This window comes from Protopterus annectens, chromosome 17.part0 (assembly GCF_019279795.1).
Source record: "Protopterus annectens isolate FY-2018-M chromosome 17.part0, PAN1.0, whole genome shotgun sequence".
Classification (NCBI taxonomy): domain Eukaryota; kingdom Metazoa; phylum Chordata; order Ceratodontiformes; family Protopteridae; genus Protopterus; species Protopterus annectens.
Genome location: NC_056751.1, coordinates 590,597,154 through 590,620,185, shown reverse-complemented (window position 1 = coordinate 590,620,185; position 23,032 = coordinate 590,597,154). Strand labels below are relative to the sequence as shown.

Sequence of the window (23,032 nt, the reverse complement as noted above, 5' to 3'; positions counted from 1 at the left end):
GATTACAACAATGTAAATGCCTGTGCAGGCCGAACAGATTGCAATGTAAACTACTCATGATGATGTACATATATTGTCCTTATCACTCGAAGGCATAGAAACTGTAGTAACATCAACATACACTTGTTCAGACAGCCATTTGCCCAAATCTGATGCAGTGTTCTTTGTGGTTGCTACACACGACTCACTGATGTGATGATCTGGAGCTGTGGTTGTATGTTATTTATTTTTAGCAGTATTGGCTATATGTTTTGAACAGTTTATATTTTTATTGTACACATTAATCTGAGTTGTGCTAAAAATATGCTTTTCTGAGTCTTCTGCACATCTGTATTTGACAACACCATTTTTTTTTCATAAATCTCTAATCAGATTAACTGGGATTAGCCTATTAATGTAACACCAGCTTTATACAAATGTCACATTGTTCTCATCGCAAAGTGCTTTTCTTCTCTTTAATAATACCCAAATCATGACACCAACAGTGAAACTGACTTCAGTCCGGAGTTGTTTCTCTATACTACATTCTTTTTATTTATTTATTTATTTAATTGTTTGTGAAATTCTTGTGTTTGCCACATAACCTGTGACATTGTGTAGGCTGAAGGGGTAGCTTTATCTCAGACATTTACTACTTTAAGAAAATAATTATGAAGGTCATTGGTTTTAGCTATGGAGACAATAAAAATATTTAAACCTAAACACAAAATCCACGACCAGCATATGTAGCAAATGTAGAAAATAAAAAACGCTGCACTGGGATGCACAGATAGACTATTAAACAATTAAGTGCTTTTGTTCCAAATCCAGAAAGCAATTTTGAGGAAATTCCTTTTTGGATTTGGAATGAAAGCGCTTAAATATTTAAACTTAGGCACTGAAAGCTGTCACCTTTTTTATTCATGTTATTAGTCACAGATAAGTTTTATACATCAGGTAGAAGAACATGTACATGAGGTGGAACTTGTAGATTGGAAATGCAATTCTTAGAGTGAGCAAAAGCAGTAAACAGACTACTTTGTCAAGGTTAACATTCAAATGCAACTTAAATGCTGAGTAAGAAATCTGAGTCTTGTATATTGTACATTATAGTATACAAAATGCAGTGTTCTTAACCCTCCTCCCAGTTTTTATATTTTTCAACTGTTTTTATTTGTAAATGTTGCAGTACCAACACAAGAAGAAATGTCAAGTCTGACGCCAGAATCTTCTCCAGAGTGAGTACCAGTTCTTTCATATATATACCATGGGAATATGGGTTGTGCTCTCACTTTTGTAAGCATATGGTCGTATAGTATTCCTTTTGTGATCCACCTTTTAAGCTAATTTATTACTCTTCTGTGAACTACACTCTGTGCAGACACATTTATCTTACATTCAGTGAATAACATCTGGTTATGCAGTAGATGAAAATTATGTGCAACACTGAAATTTTGAATGTCATATGTGGCCATCTTTATTCTCTTTCAAGACTTATGACTGAAATTTGCAGTGTATCGTAAATATCTGGGTGCTTTCAAGCTGTTTGTTATCGTTGCTCAATCTGGGTTTAATCCATACAGTCTGTATATTGTTATCAAATGACTGGGCAAGTCTTATCTGCTCTCTCACTGCTCCCAGATGGTCCCTGGGTCTAAGCAGAATAGTAGAGATTAACAGGACAATGGGAATGCTGTGCTAACCAGAATAACTTGCACAAAAGCAGTAGAAAATGTTAAGGGACATGATGTCGGTACTGCTGCCATTCCTTATGTTATGGACATAATGTCCATCTTTTTTCAAGTTTAGGCCAAAATAAACATTTATACTCCAGAAGGATATTTTGCTTTCATGTTTTCAGAATCATCCTTTTTTCCATAAGCGAACACGTTACTACCTGCTTTCATTACCCAATCACTTTGTTGAATTTCTGTGATAATGCTGTTTAAAACTGCAAATATCATAATTTTTCTAGATAGTTCCATGACAGAGAAGGGGGAATTCTGACTCTACTCTGGCTAACCTGGGTTCAGTTAGTAGTGAACATTTACAAATTAAGTGTACCTTGGGTCCTGTGTGGTATTCAAATCATGTCCCCCACTTCCCACACATACTTCTTTTAGACCACACATAAATGCACATGTTCATCTGGATTCACCTTTCTGATTGTTTTAAATGTATACTTAGCTACCAGATTGTTTTAAGTCACAGTTACTGTTTAGTAAAGCCAATTTTGTGTAAGTTTATTTTAAATTTGAGAAGTCTTGAACATTTTCCAGCAAGACGTGAAACAAATTTTACTAAATGATAATGGCAAAATTGTACATTTTACTAATGTCCATGCAAGAATTACAACTCAGTACATAAAATACATTTGTAGGGTTGGTACACTGAAACTACTTTAATTCGGAGACTACTTACAGAAATTATACCTAAATCGTGATCTAAGGCTTTACTTTCCATCCATACTTGTCACTGCAAACCAAATAAATGGATAATTCAAGTGTGTCTTGACAATACCCTGAAACTTACTAAATAAATAAGTCAACTATCAAACAGATCTTGATATAGATGAAAAAACACTTCCACCCCACCAACATGCCAAAGTATATGCATCCTTCTACTGACAACCAGCTGTGACGTAACTGCATTTTGGGGAAGGAGGCATTTCCATCAATGCAGTAACTTTGTCCAACACAGAAATTCCCTTGCTCAGTGGTTAAAAGTGTTGCAGCATCCCTTAACTGCTATTGTCAACCAATGAGTGTCTCATTTAGGTTCATGAATGTAGGCTTGATCAAACTGCTGTTAAAAAAATCAAATTACTTTCTGTTTGCTGTGACCACTAAAGTATTTAGAGGTGTGTATTGATTGGGGGGGGGGGGGTCAAGAACAGGACTGACTCTTACAACGTGGGAAGCATGCCAGTCACAGATGAGGAAGAGGGGTCTATATTGGATGATCAAACATTTAAAAGTTTGAGTGTCATATGGTCAACACCATATGATTGAACTTTTAAAAGTTCAAAACCCCCCAAAAAAATAAACTACACAAATAGCCTACCTGAAATCACACACCCCCGCTTTTTAACTATACCAACTCTGAGATCGCACTACAGTGCAGAAAAGGGAACTCTTCCCATTCCTCGCTGTACGGAAATCTCCGTTAAAACGTTCGAACTTTCAAAAGTTCGATCATATGGTGTCAACCATATGACAGTTTTGAAAGTTCTAGCATCCAATATAGACTCAAAGAAGAGAGTGGAGTACTAGTGAAGCTTAAATGGGCTGCCAGCAAGAACATTTTATGAGATAATGTTTACTCTAGAAAAAGATTTGATGCCAGCCCATTTATGTGAAGTCAGTAGTAATATACCCATACTTGGCAATGATCTGTGATATGTGTAGCTTGTTTCTTTCTTCTACAAGGACTTCTGCAGCACAAGTAGAAAACTGATTTAGTGTTATTGTCAAATGTAGATTGGATTACAACAGAGGCATACTTGTTACAGTTATTACAAGCCTGGTGTTTATAAAAAAAGAATGTTGCACTGTGGGAATGTCAGCCTGCATATATAATATCAGGTGCTGTGTTGGAAGTTCTGCAATTATACACTTTCTTGAAGGGATTGGATGTAAATACTGCAGTAATGACTGTTTCTCTCATCCTTGCTTTCTAGGTTGGCAAAAAAGTCTTGGTTTGGTAACTTCATGAACCTAGACAAAGAAGAGCAGATATTTGTGGTAATAAAGGACAAGCCGCTGAGTTCCATAAAGGCAGACATCGTCCATGCATTCCTTTCGGTGAGTGTGCTACTACCTGCTTGAATACTAGAGGACAGTGTAGGACCCAGGAAAGAATGAGTGTAGGGTTTGGTGTAAATATTAGCACAAGACTACCTTGGCTGAGTGTATTACTCCTACCATAAAGGTATATTTTTGAAGGAGAATTCAGTGACAGCTATGCTGTATGGCTTGTTCACACACTGGATGTAATACCTCTAGTGTATGATGGAACCCATATGGGTTTAGTGATTCACCACTAGGAGGCTAACAGCTTGTAGTGCTGGTGGGAGTAAAATTACCAGCTGACTTATGTGTAAATATCTAAAGCTAGTGTGAAAGGGCTTGCATGCTGTTTAAGTGAGCAACATGGGTAGGATTCAAAAAGGAGCTGCGCACATTGTAAGTGAGCTATGACAGTGTAATGTTGATTTAAACATAAGAGGGACTCCAAGGCAGGATGTTGATATAAATTATGCTGTGGCACAGAGCAGCATAACACTTCATACTTCGTCCAGACATGTGATGGTGATACTACCAGGACATAGCAGGCTATGGAGACATGACATGACTCCAGGATAAAGAGGCAGACATTGTACCATGATACGTAATCAGGTAAAGAGTACTGCACCAAAATGCTGGTGTTACAGATTCATAGAGTCATAGGGATTGCAAGGCGTCCGAGTCCCAGGAATATTCACACCTTGCCAGTACTGTCGCTCTCACCACACCTCCTTTCTCCAGGAAGGCCATGCCAGTAAATCCCAGAGTAAAACTGTGGATACCTGTCCAGGCATCTGTTTCATGTTTAAATGAAGGAAGTTAGTCACACTGCTTAACATTCAGTCAAAGTTTATTGTAGGTTTACTGTCCCACCCGCATTTCTATCATAAAACCTGTCCCACCAGCATATTTTATTCATTGGCTGGTCAAGATTTAAGTCCCTGGTTCTACTGCTGATGGAGGTGTTACATTTGTGGATTAACTTGAGGTCCAGGACAATCAGGTCTCTAATGGTGTGGTCTCACAATTGCCTGTAGTTATTGCCAGTCCCAAACAGCACTTTCCAGCATTAATTACCACTGGTGGCCAATGCATTGTATTGGCATAGATACCCCTCTCATTCACTCTCCCACACACATGCAGACATTCAAGGACATACAGACACACTCACAGACATCCCCCACACATCGACATTCACAGTACCTGACTCCCTCCAATTCAGTTTTACTCACTGCACAAGTCACCCATTCTCTCTCACACCCACACACACACACACACACACACACACATATATATATATATATATATATATATATATATATATATATATATATATGACCACACAACCGCCTACACTTTTGATCCCATAACTAGCATACTTACTTCAACTAAACATGCAGACATGCACTCACACACAGTCACAAATCCTCCATACCCTGGCAGATACACACACAATCTGCCACACATATATGCACACTCACAAACTCCCAACTTCTACTTCTCTGCTGCCTCTTACTGTAACATACAGTAACTTACCTTTAACATGATCTTTTCCATTGACTACAATGGAATAATGCAGCATTTTGACTGTGTTCATTAACATAGCTGGCTGTGCTAATTTATATAGCCAAGTGATTACCAGCATTGCTCTGCTGCATAATGTCCTTCCAACGGGCATTTCTGGAGGAGAGCACATGGCTAGTTAGCATTAGATGCAGCCCCTGAGTGTCTGTGTAGCACACTGTGGAGACAGCCCACTGTGGTAATTCTACCACCTGTATAGAATCACTGTGTTTTGCCTGTCTCTGAATCAGAAAAGGCATCCACCAGTGGTTGACCATCCATGTTAGGGCTAATCTCTGACATTACCCCTTTCTGAATCTCAAGGTGGGTTTCAGTTATATATATATATATATATATATATATATATATATATATATATATATATAAAACAAGCATAAACCTCCCTTTATGAGGACATCATCAAGGATTTTATATAGCCCTGTACCTATGGATCAATTTATCTTTACATCTATCTGTCTGTCTATATTTTGTATGTATGCAAATTGGAAGACATGAATAACCAGTCAGTCTGAATTGCACAAACACATAACAGCTCCCTTGAAATGTTGGGGCTCACAATGTTGACTCCTGACAAGTCAAAAAAAAAAGACTGAAAATGCAAGATAAAAGCAAATATCAGATATCACTCTTGTCCTTTAAATGTTTTGTTTGTCAGGCCTCTCTCACCGCCTCTCCCTGCCCCATCTAATGTATACTAGTTTTAAGATCAACATACCTCAGGAAAGAGCAATAGTCCAAGAAATGGCAATCTTGGACTTAGTAGAATACACTTACTTGATGAAAAACTCAAAATGCTGAAAAGCTAAAAATGCTGAAAATCAAAATATTGAAAACCTATTTAATGTAGGGGGCAAGCCCTCCTGCACCGCCACCTCACCTTCTGCTAATTATATGTACCAACTCCAGGATCACACAAAAGTGGGGTGATGGCTAAGTCTTATTTGCAATATTTTGAGTTTCATCATTTTTATATTTTCAATGTTTTGAATTTTCACCTAAATGAATGTATGGCGGACTTCGTTTATGTAAGTCTGGGTTTTTGGTCATTCAGTCTCCACATTGCTGTATATAACACCTCCAAGGCTACCATTGTCATGCTCACATCTCCCTCTTCTGTCTCCAACCATGAAACTTTACTCTTATGCACTCTATTTCAGTCTGCATATCCCCAGACACTCCTCGAACTCCTTGTAAGTAGGCCCTGTAAATATTATAAATTCTGAAGATATTCAAATGCATGTTTTCTAAATCATACTAATCAGTGTAAAATCAGTCATAGTGTTACTACTAAATCATCATTTATACTGTTTACTGTACCTATAAATAATATACTGTAATCATTGTAGCCTGTAACAAAGTGTTTAAATCAATGCCTTTTCAGTGCTATGCTAAGCATTGTAATGTCACTTTCTGTACCACCAGTGCTGAGTGAATGTTAATATGCTCTGTGTGTATGTTATTTTGCACATCATTGCTACCCTAGTCATGGCTGAAAAGGATCCTTGGAACACCCTGCTGACCCTATAAATAAATATAAATTTAAATAAAATAACAAGTATAACTACTGATATTAGCCCAATTCCTGTTGATCACCAGTTTTGTAATGACTTACAATACTGTTTTGGTTTGTTTCAGTTTCTTTCTGTTTGCACTACCTATTAGTGCTAGAAAACTGCAGGTAAAACTTAGGTATTTTTTTTCCATCATCCCAGTCTACAAATACCTTTTCAATTCATTTGTAAAAGCCACTCTAACACCCCCAAAATGTGTGCAGCAGGTCTTCCTGCTTATCCTAACACTGATCACAACTGACATCTTACATAAGACTCCATCTTTATGAGTCCTGTAGTTTGTTAGGTGTTTCATTTAGTGGTTTGTGCATAGCCCACTAGAACATTTAGAGTAGTAGAGTCATCCAGACATTCCCACGTTCCTTCGTGTCCGTATTCCTAAGTCCAGTTAAAGTTCTTGTCCTTCTGTTGCCTGTCCAACTGCTTTCTTATCCTTCTGTAGAAATGTAGACATTTGCTACTAATGAAGCTCTTCAACCACCTTTTCCTGTTCCACCATCTTATTCTTCTGTCAAGGCTGAGACACTGTGCATGTCTTTCACCCATTCAAACCATGCAGCATCTGGAAAAACTGACATGCTGACAGCAGAATTAACAAACATTTTACTTGAGTCCTGGAATGTATTCCAGTTATTTCCATTAGTAACAAAAATGTTATTTCAGTACTAGAATGTATTCCATTTATTTCCAGTAGTAACAAAAATGTTATTCAGTACTAGAATGTATTCCAGTTATTTCCAGTTATAACAAAAAGTTTATTTCAGTACTCGAATGTGTTCCATTTATTTCCAGCAGTAGAAAAAAAATTATTTCAGTACTAGAATGTATTCCATTTAGTTCCAGTAGTAACAACAATTTATTGCAGTACTGGAATGTATTCCATTTATTTCCATAATAACAAAAATGCTATTTCAGTACTAGAATATATTCCATTTACTTCCAGTGGTAAGAAAAAGTTTATTTCAGAACTGGAATGTATTCCATTTATTTCCAGCAGTAACACAAATGTTATTTCAGTACGATAATGTATTTCATTTATTTCCAGTAGTAATAAAAAGTTTATTTCAGTACTAGAATGTATTCTAATTATTTCCAGTATTATATACCATGATGATCGTTTTGCAACCATCTTATTCAATGAGGCCATCTCAAGGGAAGTTCTTCTTTTTCTGTAGATGCATCAGCCTCAGAGTCAATTATAGTGTACGTAAGGGACTCAGGGTACAAAGTTCCTTGTAGGGGGGCTGTATGGGTGTTTGCCCTCTTTGTGAATACATGATTCAAACTCTACCTCAAATTGACTTTTTTTCAGTGTGAGTGGATTTTGAATTCCTGATGTTCCATCTATCAGTTCATTTCAGGCCTGTTGAACACTTTAGTTGCGTAGACATTCTCGGCCTTTCTTTTTTCACTACTAACATTATTACAAGTAATGCATCTAAATGTCTGCAACGTTAAGGCAGCACACATTTTCTTAAAACAGCAATGCTTACAACAAAGATGTAGTAGTGCACATTAAGGACAAATCTACATCATTTCTCTGTATATATCGATGCCTTCAATTCAATATCTCCATGTGGCCCGAAACTTGAGCTAGGAAACTCACAATTGATGTCTCACAGCTATAAGAAAACTATGTTGTGGGCCACTTTTATTCATCCTTGTCTTACTTTAGTTTTTACATTGTTATTCTGAACTCTAACATAAGTAAGTTGCTTATCTGAAGAGTTTCTACTTTTAAATTCTGTGTAAATTGTTATGGTAGTTTCAAAGGTGACATCAACTGGTACAGCATTTCAGAGTACTAGGGTTTATTTCCTTCACTAATTATCCCCCCTTTTGACAACAGTTGTATTCTGTAGTGAGACTCTTCAGCACCCTTTCCATTGTCTTCACTAGAAATCTGTCAGACACCCACTCAGTCCTGCCTATGTTATCCAGACATTCCTGGACTCCCTGTCTTAATCCTTTTTTTCTTTTCAGTCATTTCTTCCTCAGTTTTCTCAACCTTCAGTCTTATTCCAACATGTTAACTGCTAGTGTTACCTGTCTCACATTATTCTCTCTTTTTCATCATCCTTTCAGTGAGTTTCCTCGCTTAATCTCATATTAATCACAACTGAGGATTCTCCACTCTTATATTGTCCTTTTGTGGATCCCTATCTTCCATTCTATTGACTTTGCCAACTGTTCCTTAACCTCTTCCTGCCTCAGCCATCTCAGTTCTTGTGTACATTTCTTCATCATCTGTTTCACTTAAAAATAAATCCCAGAACACTGGGGTATAGTCATATAGTTCATGACCACAGATCCACATCCTGTCACTCCACCCAGTAACCCAGCAGTCTCACAGAAAAACTTACTCTGTCATAGATTGTGATCCTTTCAGCTCAGATTGAAAGGTGAAAGCATGTTACACATGGTGCTTAATTATTCTGGTCTCCTTCAAACGTTTATCCATCTCAAGGGATGGTATATTTCATGGATGTCTTCTCTTTATTCCCCCTGATCCCATATGTCAGTGCAAATTTAAGAGAAAGTTGAGTGAAGCTCATTCTCTTTACAAAATGGTGGCTAATAAGAGTGTAATTTCAGGATCAGAGGGCCCCTATCTGTACAGGAAATCATTCCACTTCATGCTAAGGAAGTCCCCAACATTTGGGTCATAGTGGCCCCTCATTATGGACATAGGCTCTCTGATACCACCAGACCTCTTTGTTGGGCTTCAGAACTGATTTTTGTTATTAGGAAGCCCCCCCCACCTGATATATGTACTCTGCTATATGGAACTGAGTCACCATTTGAGTGGAGAGGTATCGTGTTGTTACAATTGGTCAACAGTTAGGTGCTCCTTACTGTGGTATGTGTCTAATTTTGGTCTCAGTTATTCCTCAGTCATGGTGCATGTATTAGTTATTGGTAGCCACCTTAATCTTGTAAGCACAGAACTGTGGCTCATCTGTGTGCCAGAGAGGTTCTACATCTCTGGCACCATTGAAGATGCTTTCTTCTCATTGGGGCTTAAACTTTGTGCTTGATAGGCTTGCCAGTCTTCAGGTCAGAATTGCTGATTCAGCAGCTTTAAAGGTATTTCTTGCAAAGTCTTGGAAAATACTTTTCTTGGTTTCCATAGCCTTCAAATAAAAGATAATGGAGCTTCAGGCTGTTATTTAATAGTAAGCATATATGTCTTGTCGCAAGAACTTAGTGCCCCGTAAGGCTAACTCACATTTCTTCCTGAAAGAGATTGCAGAATTGTTCTTATACCAGCTCACTCATGTCTCTGTTTTCTTCACAGGGGCAGAATCTAGAAGAGAAAAAAGTCTGTACCCCTTGGTCATTCACTGCTGTCTTAGGCTCTACCTGAAACAAATGCTGGAGTGTAGGAAATCAGAACAGATGTTTGTCTTTTGCTCTTGGAAGGGAAGAGCTGGCAAAAAACAAGCAAATTCTATCCTAGTGAATTTCTAGACTGCATTATCTTTGCCATCAGGTGGCACACATTCTGTTGGAGCATGCTTTTGTCAAATGCCTCCTCCAGAGATGTGGTTGCTTTGTTCAAAAATGTCCTCTCTGAAGAACATTTGTGCCACAACCACTTTGTTTTTATTTACACTGTCAAAAAGAGTTATTGCCTGGACCATGACTCCAAGAGAAAAGCCTCCTTTAGTACCCTGGTATTTCAGGATTTAGGTTTCTGAAACTACATCTTTTAGCTGACCTCTGGCCCCTGCCATACCTGGGTTTTTCTATTTTGGATAGATTCTTCCCACTTGTATACCTACTGAGAATGATCTTTGTAGTTAAATATGACAAATGCATTACTCCTGTATCAGTTAGTACACAAGGGTGTCCTCCTCAGTGGTCATATGACAGATGCATTACTCCTGTATCAGTTAGTACACAAGGGTGTCCTCCTCAGTAGTCATATGACAGATGCATTACTCCTGTATCAGTTAGTACACAAGGGTGTCCTCCTCAGTAGTCATATGACAGATGCATTACTCCTGTATCAGTTAGTACACAAGGTGTCCTCCTCAGTAGTCATATGACAGATGCATTACTCCTGTATCAGTTAGTACACAAGGGTGTCCTCCTCAGTAGTCATATGACAGATGCATTACTCCTGTATCAGTTAGTACACAAGGGTGTCCTCCTCAGTAGTCATATGACAGATGTATTACTCCTGTATCAGTTAGTACACAAGGGTGTCCTCCTCAGTAGTCATATGACAGATGCATTACTCCTGTATCAGTTAGTACACAAGGGTGTCCTCCTCAGTAGTCATATGACAGATGCAGTACTCCTGTATCAGTTAGTACACAAGGTGTCCTCCTCAGTAGTCATATGACAGATGCATTACTCCTGTATCAGTTAGTACACAAGGGTGTCCTCCTCAGTAGTCATATGACAGATGCATTACTCCTGTATCAGTTAGTACACAAGGGTGTCCTCCTCAGTAGTCATATGACAGATGCATTACTCCTGTATCAGTTAGTACACAAGGGTGTCCTCCTCAGTAGTCATATGACAGATGCATTACTCCTGTATCAGTTAGTACACAAGGGTGTCCTCCTCAGTAGTCATATGACAGATGCATTACTCCTGTATCAGTTAGTACACAAGGGTGTCCTCCTCAGTAGTCATATGACAGATGCATTACTCCTGTATCAGTTAGTACACAAGGGTGTCCTCCTCAGTAGTCATAAACCTCACCTTTGTCATGCTTTATCTTGATAGCTGCTTCATCAAATGGCCAGGTTTGAAGTTCTTTTAGGTTCTGTAGGTATCTCTATATGTATTATATATTGACCAAGTCGGTATTAAATCTTTAGTATTTTCTTGATTGAGAAAAAGTGATCCTTGGGGCAGTTATGGTCTTAGTGATTATGAGTGAACTAGTGGGCTCAGGGACCAATAGTGTGGACCTAGTGGAGAGCATTCTGTCATCATGTACTCAGGAGTAGGGCATGCATGCCCATGAGTGAACTTTTGGGAAGTGTAGCTGAATTCAAGTCAAAGGAGGGATAACCCCAGTCATGGACCCATCTAGAAGTGTTTTTTTTTCATAGTGTTATTGCAAAACTTGGCACCTTTACATGGAACTTATCAACAGTTGGCAACCACTTCATTGAGATTTGAGTGTATCTGCTTCAATCCAGCTCTCTCCAAGCTAGACAAATACTCCATATTGGTGAATTGCACTTTTTTCTTGTTATTTCAAAGTGCTGCTGTTATATTTCTGCATCATTTACTGAGTTTTTGCACTTTTTGATATTTTAAAGTACTGTTGTATTTCACTATATTAACTACTGAGTTTCTACACTTTTGCATTTAATTCTAAGTGTTTGCAGGTACTTTACTGTTGTAGTTGATGAAGTTCCTTTGCTTTGGCTCCTTTTTAGTGATTTTGCAGTTAGAAGTGTCAAGTCTGCACTTTAATGACAGTAGAGATTGGCCTGGTCTCTTCTGAGCTTTGAAATCACTAAGGAAACCTTAGATTTTTTTTTTGTTTTGATTGGCCAGTGGGCTATTTTGTTTCCTTGTTGATTTTCTGTGCTGGTTTAAAGTTGTTGCTTTGGCATGAGGCCTGGCACCTTTACACCGAGCTTACCAAAGCTAGACATTGATACCACTGAGATTTGAGATTATTTGCTTCAATCCGGCTCCATCAATCTATATATTTCTCTATATTGCTAAGTTGCACTTTTGTATTGTTATTTCAAAGTTGCTGCTGTTATGTTTCTGCATTATTTACTGAGTTTCTGCACTTTCTCATACTTAAGCATTCTGTTGTATTTCATTGTATTAACTGCTGTTTTCTGCACTTTTGCATTTAATTCTAAGAAGTTGCTGGTGTTTTACTGTGTAATTGCTGGAGTTTCTGCACTTTGGGCTCCTTTTTACTGGTTTTACAGTTACAAAACTTAGGTTTGCACTCTAGTGGGAGGAGAAAATAGCCTGGTTTCTTCTGATAACCATTGGATAATGAAATGAATGAACCAAACGGAAAAACTGATCCATATTTGAAAAAGCACCAAGCACTGCACAAGAACACATACACTAAGTGCTTTTGTCCCTTCAAACTTTTAAATGGGACTTCATCAGAATGTATTTCAAAAGCTGACAGCAAGTACTTTAAATAACTTCAACAGCCAATCATCTTACTAATAACCATTGACAGACATCAAATTGTGTTGAACCGGAACTGTGTTAAAAAAAAAAACAGAAATGAGGTTTCCGTAGCAATGGTCCAGTAGCTACACAGTTCCAGTTCAATATAATTTGATGTCTGTCAACAGTTATTAGTAAGATGATTGGCTACTGAAGTTATTTAATCCACAAGGCCTTCTTTAGCTATGACCACAACCTCAAAGGTAATGCATGGCAGTTTACTAAACTAATTGTAAATGGAACCACCTATATAGAGCCGAATGATATAGCAAAACTGCTGGCAGATAAATTTAGCTCAAAGTTCACCCCTCTTTCTCCCATCCCTGACACCTCTCAAGAGATACCTTTGACCATGTCTGCCTCGACTATCACTAGTGAACAAGTCCAAGGCAAAGAATACTACATCCTCTGGTCTTGATACTATCCTGGGATACCTCATGAATAACATGAAATATGAGCCCTAATATCAATGTTTTGTCTGAGTCTCCCAACTGGCTTTGTGCCTAGCAGATGGGAAACTGCAGCAGATCTCTTTCTGCAGAAGGGAAAGTCATCTACTCACCCAGGTAACTATAGAACCATAAATCTGACTAGTCTCATATGTAAGACAAGGAAAGAATTATTATGAATATTATAAATAAAGACATATGAAACCTTCAGACACTAGATCCAACAAAGCTTGTTTTCACCAAAGGCAGATTGTGCCTACTCAGTTTGGTGGACTTTTTCAAGAACATCTCCAAAGCTATGCAGAAGGACCAAATGATGCCCACTGCTTACTTATTTTTTCTAGTATTTTTATTTTCTTTTTCTTTTGATAACATTTGTACATCACAATGATAGACATTCATCAACAATATGTTCACAGTGAATACAGCCATTAAAAGTGTTTAAACATTACAATTAAAAATCTTAATCTAAAAAATACGAATGTGCTATAATCCTGTAATACTTTTGAATATACTCCATTATATAAGGGAATATTCATGTTTAAAGTCTGTTAGTTGTTGCTACCTGAATATTAAAATGTCTTTAACTTACTCTTAGTTTTTGCTTGTCGTTGTCCCCTTATACCCTACTTATTTTACTGGAAAATGTGGTCAAGGAGTGTTGCTCCAGTACTGTAAGAAGTAGGGATGTTTACTTGAGTTATTTGTTATTAACTTATGTGCTGTTTATGTTTTATTGACTTGTTTTTAAATCATCCCTTGTCATCAGAGCCCTGTCAATCCAGTTTTGGGTGATGTATGCTTTTATTAGGGAGAAGAGGGTAATTAGTGTATGCAGTTTTTGCTTTGTTAATCTCTGAGGAGTTAAATGCAGTGTTGCGAATTCCCACAATTGTGTGGATTTCTCATATCTCATCTTCTCTAACCTGACTCTCAATCATACCTCTCAATCTCTTAATGCAAGAAATCTGGACAAAGCCTGACAAAATGGAGGGGACAAATGACCAAAAATAGGGACATATTTTAAATATTGCTCTTATAAACTTAGAAAGTTGCTAGAATAACAGGCTTTGTTATAACATTCATTTTCTGAAGGATTCGAAGTTTGAAACTCATATGTATTTCATAAGTCAGTCACTTCAATCCTAAGATTGTCCCAGTGATTTGCTAGAAAACCACAAATTTTATGAAGAATAGACCAAAAATATGAGGCAAATATCTGGAGATTCTGTGAACACCATAGTTTATAGGTACATTTACAGCTCCAGAAAATATGAATTAAATATGCTTCTTAAAACTGACAATAGGGACAATTTAGAGAGATTGACAAATTAAAGTTATTTAGTATGACTGGGGTTAAGTATGTGTTATTTGTAATCATTAGTTGAGTGAACATTGGTTCTTTAAATGGGATCTGATGCTCACTGCTTATCTTGACCTGGCCAAAACACTCAAGAGATATTCCCAGCTCATGAAACTAGGACCTCCACAAAAAGATCAGTCACTAGTAGAATCCCACAGGGCTTGGTGCTAGGGAAATTATTCTTTTTGGCATCTACTTTTCAGAAGTCAAAACTAATGTCAAAGATGTCTTGTTGACCAAGTTTGCATATTACTGCAAGTTTGGCATAATCATAGAATCTCCCAAGGGCAATAATATTCTCCGTGTGGGCTTGTCACAAACTTATAGTTGGTGCTAGAGACATGCTCTAAAACTGGATGCCAAAAATGTATAATAGGATCCTTTGGATAGACTGCCATGTCTAGACCATACATCCCTAAGAATAGGTCCAGTGATTAGGGACTTGGGAATATATGTGGACCGTGACTTGGCCCTTTATCATCATGTGTCTGCTGTTGTAAAGAAATCATTCTGTTTTGTGCAACTTATATGATGGAGAATGGAATCCAGGTCCAAAGATGTCATCATCCCACTGTACTAAGCCCGTCATTGAGTACAGTGCTGCCTTTGGTGTGTACCTGACCAGGCATATGCGACAACTGGAATGCCCCCAGAGTATGCTACAAAAGGAATACAAGGCATAAACCACACACAATGCACAGACAGCCTCAAAGCCTTATCGTTATGCTCAGTTTCCTACAGACTACTAAGAGGTGAGTTATGCCTGGCTTACAAGGTGTCACCTGATCCAGTACTGATAGACTTGTGGCTCAGTGTCTGTTATTCTAAAAGTGTATTAGTTCTGGTTTAAGCACTTGGGCTTCAGGCCAGTTATTTTACATTAAGAATGTTTGTGGTCTGCACTCTTGTGGGAGGAGAGGCTGCACTCTGCCCTTCTGAGCTGGGAATTTCTAGTTAAAGGCTTATAGTTCCTGCATATTTGAACTGTTTCTTACTGAAATCAGTGCGCCTTGTTTGTTGTAGCATAGACTAGATACGGGCTTGCTGAATCTAGATTTGTTTGTATAACTTGAGCACTAATCCAGGACTTCTTAAAAGTATTCGATTGTATTTATTACTGCTTGGTAGTAACCTGATTAAAGTGGAGCTATCATTCTAAGCCTTTTGGTTTAAGCACTTGGGCTTCAGACCAGTTGTTTTACATTAAAAAGGTTTGTGGTCTGCACTGTTGTGGCAGGACAGGTAGCTTACATCCTTCTAAGTTGGGAACTGCTGATTGAAGGCTCAGTGTCTGTTATTCTAAAAGTGTATTAGTTCTGGTTTAGGTACTTGGGCTTCAGGCCAGTCATTTTACATTAAGAAGATTTGTGGTCTGTACTCTTGTGGGAGGAGAGGCTGGACTCTGCTCTTCTGAGCTGGAATTTCTGGTTAGAGGCTTATAGTGCCTGCATATTTGAACTGTTTCTTACTGAAATTGGGTGTGCCTTGTTTGCTGTCATATAAACTAGATTCAGGCCTTTTGAATCTAGCTTTGTTTGTATAACTTGAGCACTAATCCAGGCCTTCTTTTTTGGAGAAGCTTCCCCTGCACCCCAGTGGCAGGAGTGTGTAGTTAGAACTTGTTTGATTGAAGACTACAGGAACAGGGCTCAGCTTTGAGATTTTTTTACTGGTTAATTAGGTCATTTGTTTAGAAGCCTTTTCTGATTGCTTGTAGTCATCTAAAGCTGTTTTAAGTGTATTTTATAGTGTTTGTAGTCGTTTAAAGCTGCTTTAAGTGCATTTTTTTTACTGTTTTTGCCTTATCTTTTTTTTAAAAAAAAATTTCCTTGTTTCCCACCTTTCTAAGCTAGTATAGTCCAGTTTTCAGGCTAGTGCTGAATTCAGGGTTGTGTTACAAGTTTCTGAGTTGCCCATACCTTACTTGGATAGAAGGAGGTTTCCCTGTTCACATGTGAGTGAGGGAGCTTTAAGCAGCCATCTGTCCCTGGAGGAGTGGTTCCAGCCTAGACGTTAGTAGTTTATAGGCCATTTTGGGCTAATTTCTATCTCTTTCATTTCCCTGCTGTAAAAACCACGTTTGCACGGTTTGCATGTCCGGGCAGGGCCAGTTAGCTAGGGCTAAATTATTCCTGGCTCCACCAAGTCTCCTCTTCAGTTTTTCCCTTGAAAGTAGTCTAACTCTCAACCTAAGCACTTAAAAAGCATCCTGCAGTCCAGCACTTGCTCAGACCGAATAGCAAGCACTAATATACCCCAACACTTGATTGCCCAGCAGGGCAAGGCTCTTTATTCACCCCTCACCAACCAAACAACTAAGCAGCTCACCCTACTGTTCAGGGATGACCAAAGAGCAATTTCAGGTATACTCTCCAGTCCAGCTGGTGAACCTGGGTATTCTGAGGCAATGTTACAACTGCCTCATGTACACAGACAACCCTCTCCTCCTACCACACAACACTAACATATGCGAGAGATGCAATTATATAGCTAAAATGGAGGCTAAGCTCTCTCCCACCCAAGACTGGAACAGGCAGTCATGAGGAGAAGGTTAACACTTGTACCACATCTCCAGCCTCACATAGACATACTAAACCAGCACTGGCAAAAAATACACATAAATACACAAAATCATACTCGGAGGCTCTAAATAAAAGCCTGCAAAAGCATCAGAGACCTCCAAAGCAGACACCCAAAAAACTTGCACCTTCCATCACAAACCAGACAACACATAAAACACAAAATCAGTGTGCTGCACAATCATAGCCTTTAAGGCAAAATAACATACCTAACACACTAGTAATAGGCGACTCTATAGTCAGGCACACTGATGTTCCACTCACTAGGCTGGACAAGGAGAAAGTTACTGTTAGCTGCCTGTCGTGAGCCAGAATCAGCCACATAACACAAGCACTCAGGTCACTCCATGACTTTGTCATTATTCATGTTGGTGTGAGTGACCTACCTCCCTGGACTACATGAAAAGAGACATGGAAGAGCTCTTTGATCATGTAGCCCAGGCGGGTATGACCCTGACCCTGAGTAGCATCCTAGCCTCACCAAGAATGATACCGCAGTATCAAGAAAGAATTATCAATTTCAACAATTGGCTAAGCTTCTGGTGTCATTCAAAGGGGATCCAGTGTCTGTCAGCCTGGGACGACATGCTGGACAAGTCTCGTTGCTTCACAAGAGATGGCTTGCACCTGTTACTCCTAGGCTTTCGAATACTGGCCAAGGCTCCTGCTGCCTCCATAGTGCCTTTTTTAGGCAAGGCTCAAAAGTCAAACCCACCTCCATAAACAGCACAAATAAAAAAATGAGGGTTATGCTACTCAACGCCAGGAGTTTAACTCTCAAAATGCACGCGCTCGAAGCACTCCTCAGTATGGAGAACGTCGACATTTGTGCAGTAACTGAAATCTGGTTCAAGGCTCCACAGAGCACCCCAGCACTACCAGGCTACAACTCATACCACACATTTCAGCCACAGAACATGGACTGAAACACAAAAGGAGGGGGTGTATCCTTATTCATCAAGGATACCTACACCTCCAGGTTAGTGGTGCAGCATGATACTTCTGAGATCATCCATGTGCAACTAACATTGGGCAAATCTGCAATGCAAATTGTGGCCTACTGCAGATCACCCTCCATGACCCAGGACTACCACTCCACCTTTCTGGAGACACTGGAAAACATGAAGGTCCTACCAAACACCCTGATAATGGGCAATTTCAATTACCCTACCATTAACTGGGAAAACTACTCAAGTACAAACTCCCAGGTCCAGCGCTTCCTGGAATTTATCAACTCAAATGCCCTGGATCAGCTGGTAAACTTCCCTACCAGAGATGAAAACATATTGGACCTGGTCATCACCAACATGTGCAACAGGTGTTCCGCACCGGAGGTCAACTCATCACTGGTTAGATCAGACCATAAACTAATCACTCTGGATGTCCACAGCACACCACCACCCCCAACCAAGGAAACCACAGTGAAAACCTTTTCTATAGCAAACTTCACCTTACTTAAGACAGAGGTGGTAAGTTTCAAAGCCCCCAACCTAAAGGATAACAGTGTCCAAGATGCAGGAACCTTTACAAATGCACTCTATAAACAGGCTATACAGTAGAAGGAGGAAACGAGTTCAGACAAAAAGCAAATCCCAAGAAGTAAAGACATCCCTGATCAGTATCGGTAGGAAACTAAGGTCCCTCATAAAATCATCCGAGGCTAACTTCGAAAGAAAAATAGCCAAGGATTCAAAAGATAACCACAAAGCCTTCTTTAGCTATGTCAAGAATCTAAGTGTCAACTCACAGATATGCTCTGAGCTAGTGCAAAATAGCACAAAATATACTAAACCTACTGATATTGCCAACATCCTGGCAGATAGATTCAGTGCAATCTTCACCCCCCTCTCACCCCCAAAAGGGCCCACAACAATACCGGAAAAGTGTAGTGTCCCAGAAATCACAGGCGCACAGGTGAAAACAGCCCTTTCAAAAGCCAAAAGCACAGCGTGAATGGGGCCAGATGGTGTCCCAGGCTGCGTCTTGCACGAACTACAGAACAAACTAACCCCCCACCTAAACACATTGTTCAACCTCAGCCTCTCCACAGGCTACGTGCCCATAGAATGGCACACAGCAACGGTTATTCCGCTCCACAAAGGAGGGTCCACAACTGACCCTGGTAACTATCGCCCCATAAGCCTGACTAGCCTGGTCTGCAAGGCTATGGAGCGCATCATCATGGAACTCATTAACATAGACACTGGGAACCTCCAAACACTTGACCCGACCCAGTTCGGCTTTGTTAAGGGCAGATCATGCCTACTAAACCTGGTTGACTTCTTCAAGACAGTCGCCAAGGCCATAGATGAGGGGAAGGTGGTTCACACAGCCTACCTTGACCTCGCCAAGGCTTTTGACACCATTCCACACTCTGGAATTATAGAAAAACTCACCAGCCTGAGCATAAACCCCTACGTCACGAGATGGGTTGCCAACTGGCTTACAGACAGAACTCACATGGTAAGAATAGCGGGCTCCAGGTCCGACTCTAAACCAGTCACAAGTGGTGTCCCACAAGGCTTGGTCCTGGGACCCCTACTGTTTGGCATATACTTCTCAGAAGTACAGGCAAACACAGGATGACTATGGCTAACCAAGTTCGCTGATGACTGTAAACCGGGAGCCATAATTGACTCTCTGGCTGACACAGAAATTCTCCAAAAGGGCCTTACTGAGACGAACACCTGGTGTCAAAGTCATGGTCTCAAGCTAAATGCCAAAATATGTATAGTCATCCCATTTGGGAAAAACAAAATACCCATGAATTGCCACATAGGTGGCAGCCCCCTTAATACAGAAGAGGTAATAAGAGATCTGGGGACCCAGGTAGATGGTAATCTCTCCTTTGACAATCATATTGCCAAAGTAGTTAGGAAATCCTTCTATGTAACCCATCTAATTACTAAAGGGTTCGCATCTAGAAATAAAGAGGTTATAGTGCCCCTCTACGCGTCACTCATCAGACCCATCATAGAGTACAATGCCCCATTTGGGATGTACCTCACAAGACACTTCCAACAGCTGGAAAGACCACAAAAGTACCTCACCAAGAGGATTACTGGCATCAAACATATGTCCTACGCAGCCCAACTGGAAAAACTCCAGCTGTACTCAGTGGCATTTCGCTTACTCAGAGGTGATCTCTGCCTGACTTACAAGCCATGTCCAACTCAGAATTGATGAACATGCTCCACCTAAAGAAATCCAAGTCACTGCGAGTCACTCGCTCTAGTGAGTTAAACCTCACCACAACAATAAATAGACCATGCTGTAGAGATAGTTTCCTGTCACAGAGACTCCCCATGCTTTGGAACAAAATTCCTGACTACATTAGGCAGAGCCCCTCACTAACACTCTTCAAGAGAAACCTTAACGAGTGGATGGGTAACAGAAAATACACCCCTGGGATCACTTCATTGGCTGTTCTTGACAGAGGCTCAGTTAATTAATCAATGGGGTGGCGAACGCTGACACACTCTGGCTAGGCTTATAAATGCCCTCGGGCAGATAGCCTAGTACCTACCTATGAACCTATGAAACTGTGGATGTACAGCGTCACCTGATCCAGGACCGATAGACTTGTGGATATACAACGTCATCTAATCCAGGACTGATAGACATGTGGATGTACAGTGTCACCTGATCCAGGACTGATAGACTTGTGGATGTACAGCGTCACCTGATCCAGGACTGATAGACTTGTGGTTGTACAGCGTCACCTATCCAGGATTAATAGACTTGTGGATGTACAGTGTCATCTGATCCAGGACTGATAGACTTGTGGATGTACAGTGTCATCTGATCCAGGACTGATAGACTTGTGGATGTACAGCGTCACCTGATCCAGGACTGATAGACTTGTGGTTGTACAGCGTCACCTATCCAGGATTGATAGACTTGTGGATGTATAGCAAGTCTAAGTGCATTAAAGATACCCAGTCAAAGGACCTAAACCTCATCTGCAAAATGAACACGATATGTTGGAGGGACAGGTATATGTCTCAGACTACTCCTTCTTTGGAACAGGCTTCCCATCCATGGGAATCAGAGCTTGTCCCTGACCATATTTATATGTAACCTGGACCAGTGGATAGGGAATTGGAAGTTTACGCCTGGACTGGCACCTGTGCCCTATTGGTCAGAGGCAGCTTGTAAATTCTTGGCAGCTTATCCTCTCATTTGCATGTGGGAAAACATGGCTAGGTATAAAAAGGCCTCCTAGGGCCCTTAGCCTAGTAATCACCTAGGAACATATGAGCCTATTCATAGGGAAACTGAACAGTGATAAATATATATTGCTATTATTTTTCTATATTTTTATGTTGTCACTGTTCACTCCATATTGTAGTCCATGTATTGTTACTCTGTGTATTCTGTCGTCAGATCAATTTTTCATATGGTACAGCATCATGAGATGCCTCTAAGATTAGATAACTTTATTGATAAACTTTGTGGGGGACTAGATAAAAAGCAGTGCTTAAATCTATGTGCAAACAATGTTATTCAGCATGAAATAAGCTTACCATTACTAGATTTCCTAGTTTCCGCAAACTGCCTCACTGGATTTACTGTCCACTGGTTTTGCTTCATACATAAGTGACATTCCTTAGGAGAGTAATATACACTTTTAATCGATTCATAATTTTATACCATTGGGTTTTGTCCACATCATTACATCCTTAGTGGTTAAGTGCTGTTTCATTGAAATGTACTCTTGGAAAGTATATATGTTTGTCAGTAGTGTAAATGAGCGTAGCTGCTTGTGAAGCTCTTCTGCATAGTAATCTCATGGTTCTGTGTAGGATAGCTTTCAGGACTGCTTATGTATGCATCTGTTTGTCAGTGAGTTTGAAATAGTCTTTGGTTAAGAGTATGACAGGGGAGTTTCTTCTGTATGAGGATTTGCTGTGTTCTCAAAAGGATACTGTATCTTTGTGAGTGTGTGTGTGTGTGTGTGTGTGTGTGTGTGTGTGTGTGTGTGTGTGTGTGTGTGTGTGTGTATGTGTGTGTGTGTTGTGATTAGGCATCTTATGTGCATGTGGTCCTGAGTGCTGTAGGTGTGCTTGTTGCGGCTTAGGATTGTTGCTTTCATGTGTGCCTGCAGGTATGGTAGTGTTTATGTATTGTTTTGTGGACACTTATGAAGTGTGTGGTTGGATGCCTGAAGTGTGTGTGTTTTTGTGTGTGTGATTGCCACTAACCGAGTGGCAGATTAGTGATTTGGCTGGTGTGGTAAGTGTGTAATTATGCAGGATGGTATGTGTGGGTTAGTGTGTGTGTGTGTGTGTGTGTGTGTGTGTGTGTGTGTGTGTGTGTGTGTGTGTGTGTGTGTGTGTGTGTGTGTGTGTGTGTGTGTGTGTGTGTGTGTGTACTGTTAAGTGAACTGGTCACTTGTGGGGGTAGTGGGAATGTCATGCAAGACGGGTGTTTGTTCAGCTATGTGGCTGAAGTTGCACTTAACTCATTGCATCTTACAAGGTATAGTTGTCAGGAAAGCAGAGTTCCTGTGTATCCTATAAGAGTATACTCCTCCTTATAGGAAACT

The 23,032-nt window shown here is 39.8% G+C and overlaps 1 protein-coding gene across 9 annotated transcripts in view; it reads left to right on the top strand.

The window, feature by feature from the left end:
* The window catches only part of BRSK1 (BR serine/threonine kinase 1), a 1,260,562-nt gene that overhangs the window by 1,169,564 nt on the left and 67,966 nt on the right, over nucleotides 1-23,032 (top strand). For all 9 annotated transcript variants that reach the window (XM_044059120.1, XM_044059119.1, XM_044059121.1 and 6 more), the window contains exons 15-16: nucleotides 1,169-1,217; nucleotides 3,659-3,782. In XM_044059120.1, coding sequence (XP_043915055.1) covers nucleotides 1,169-1,217; nucleotides 3,659-3,782 — 173 coding nt within the window. The remainder of the gene's footprint in view (nucleotides 1-1,168; nucleotides 1,218-3,658; nucleotides 3,783-23,032) is intronic.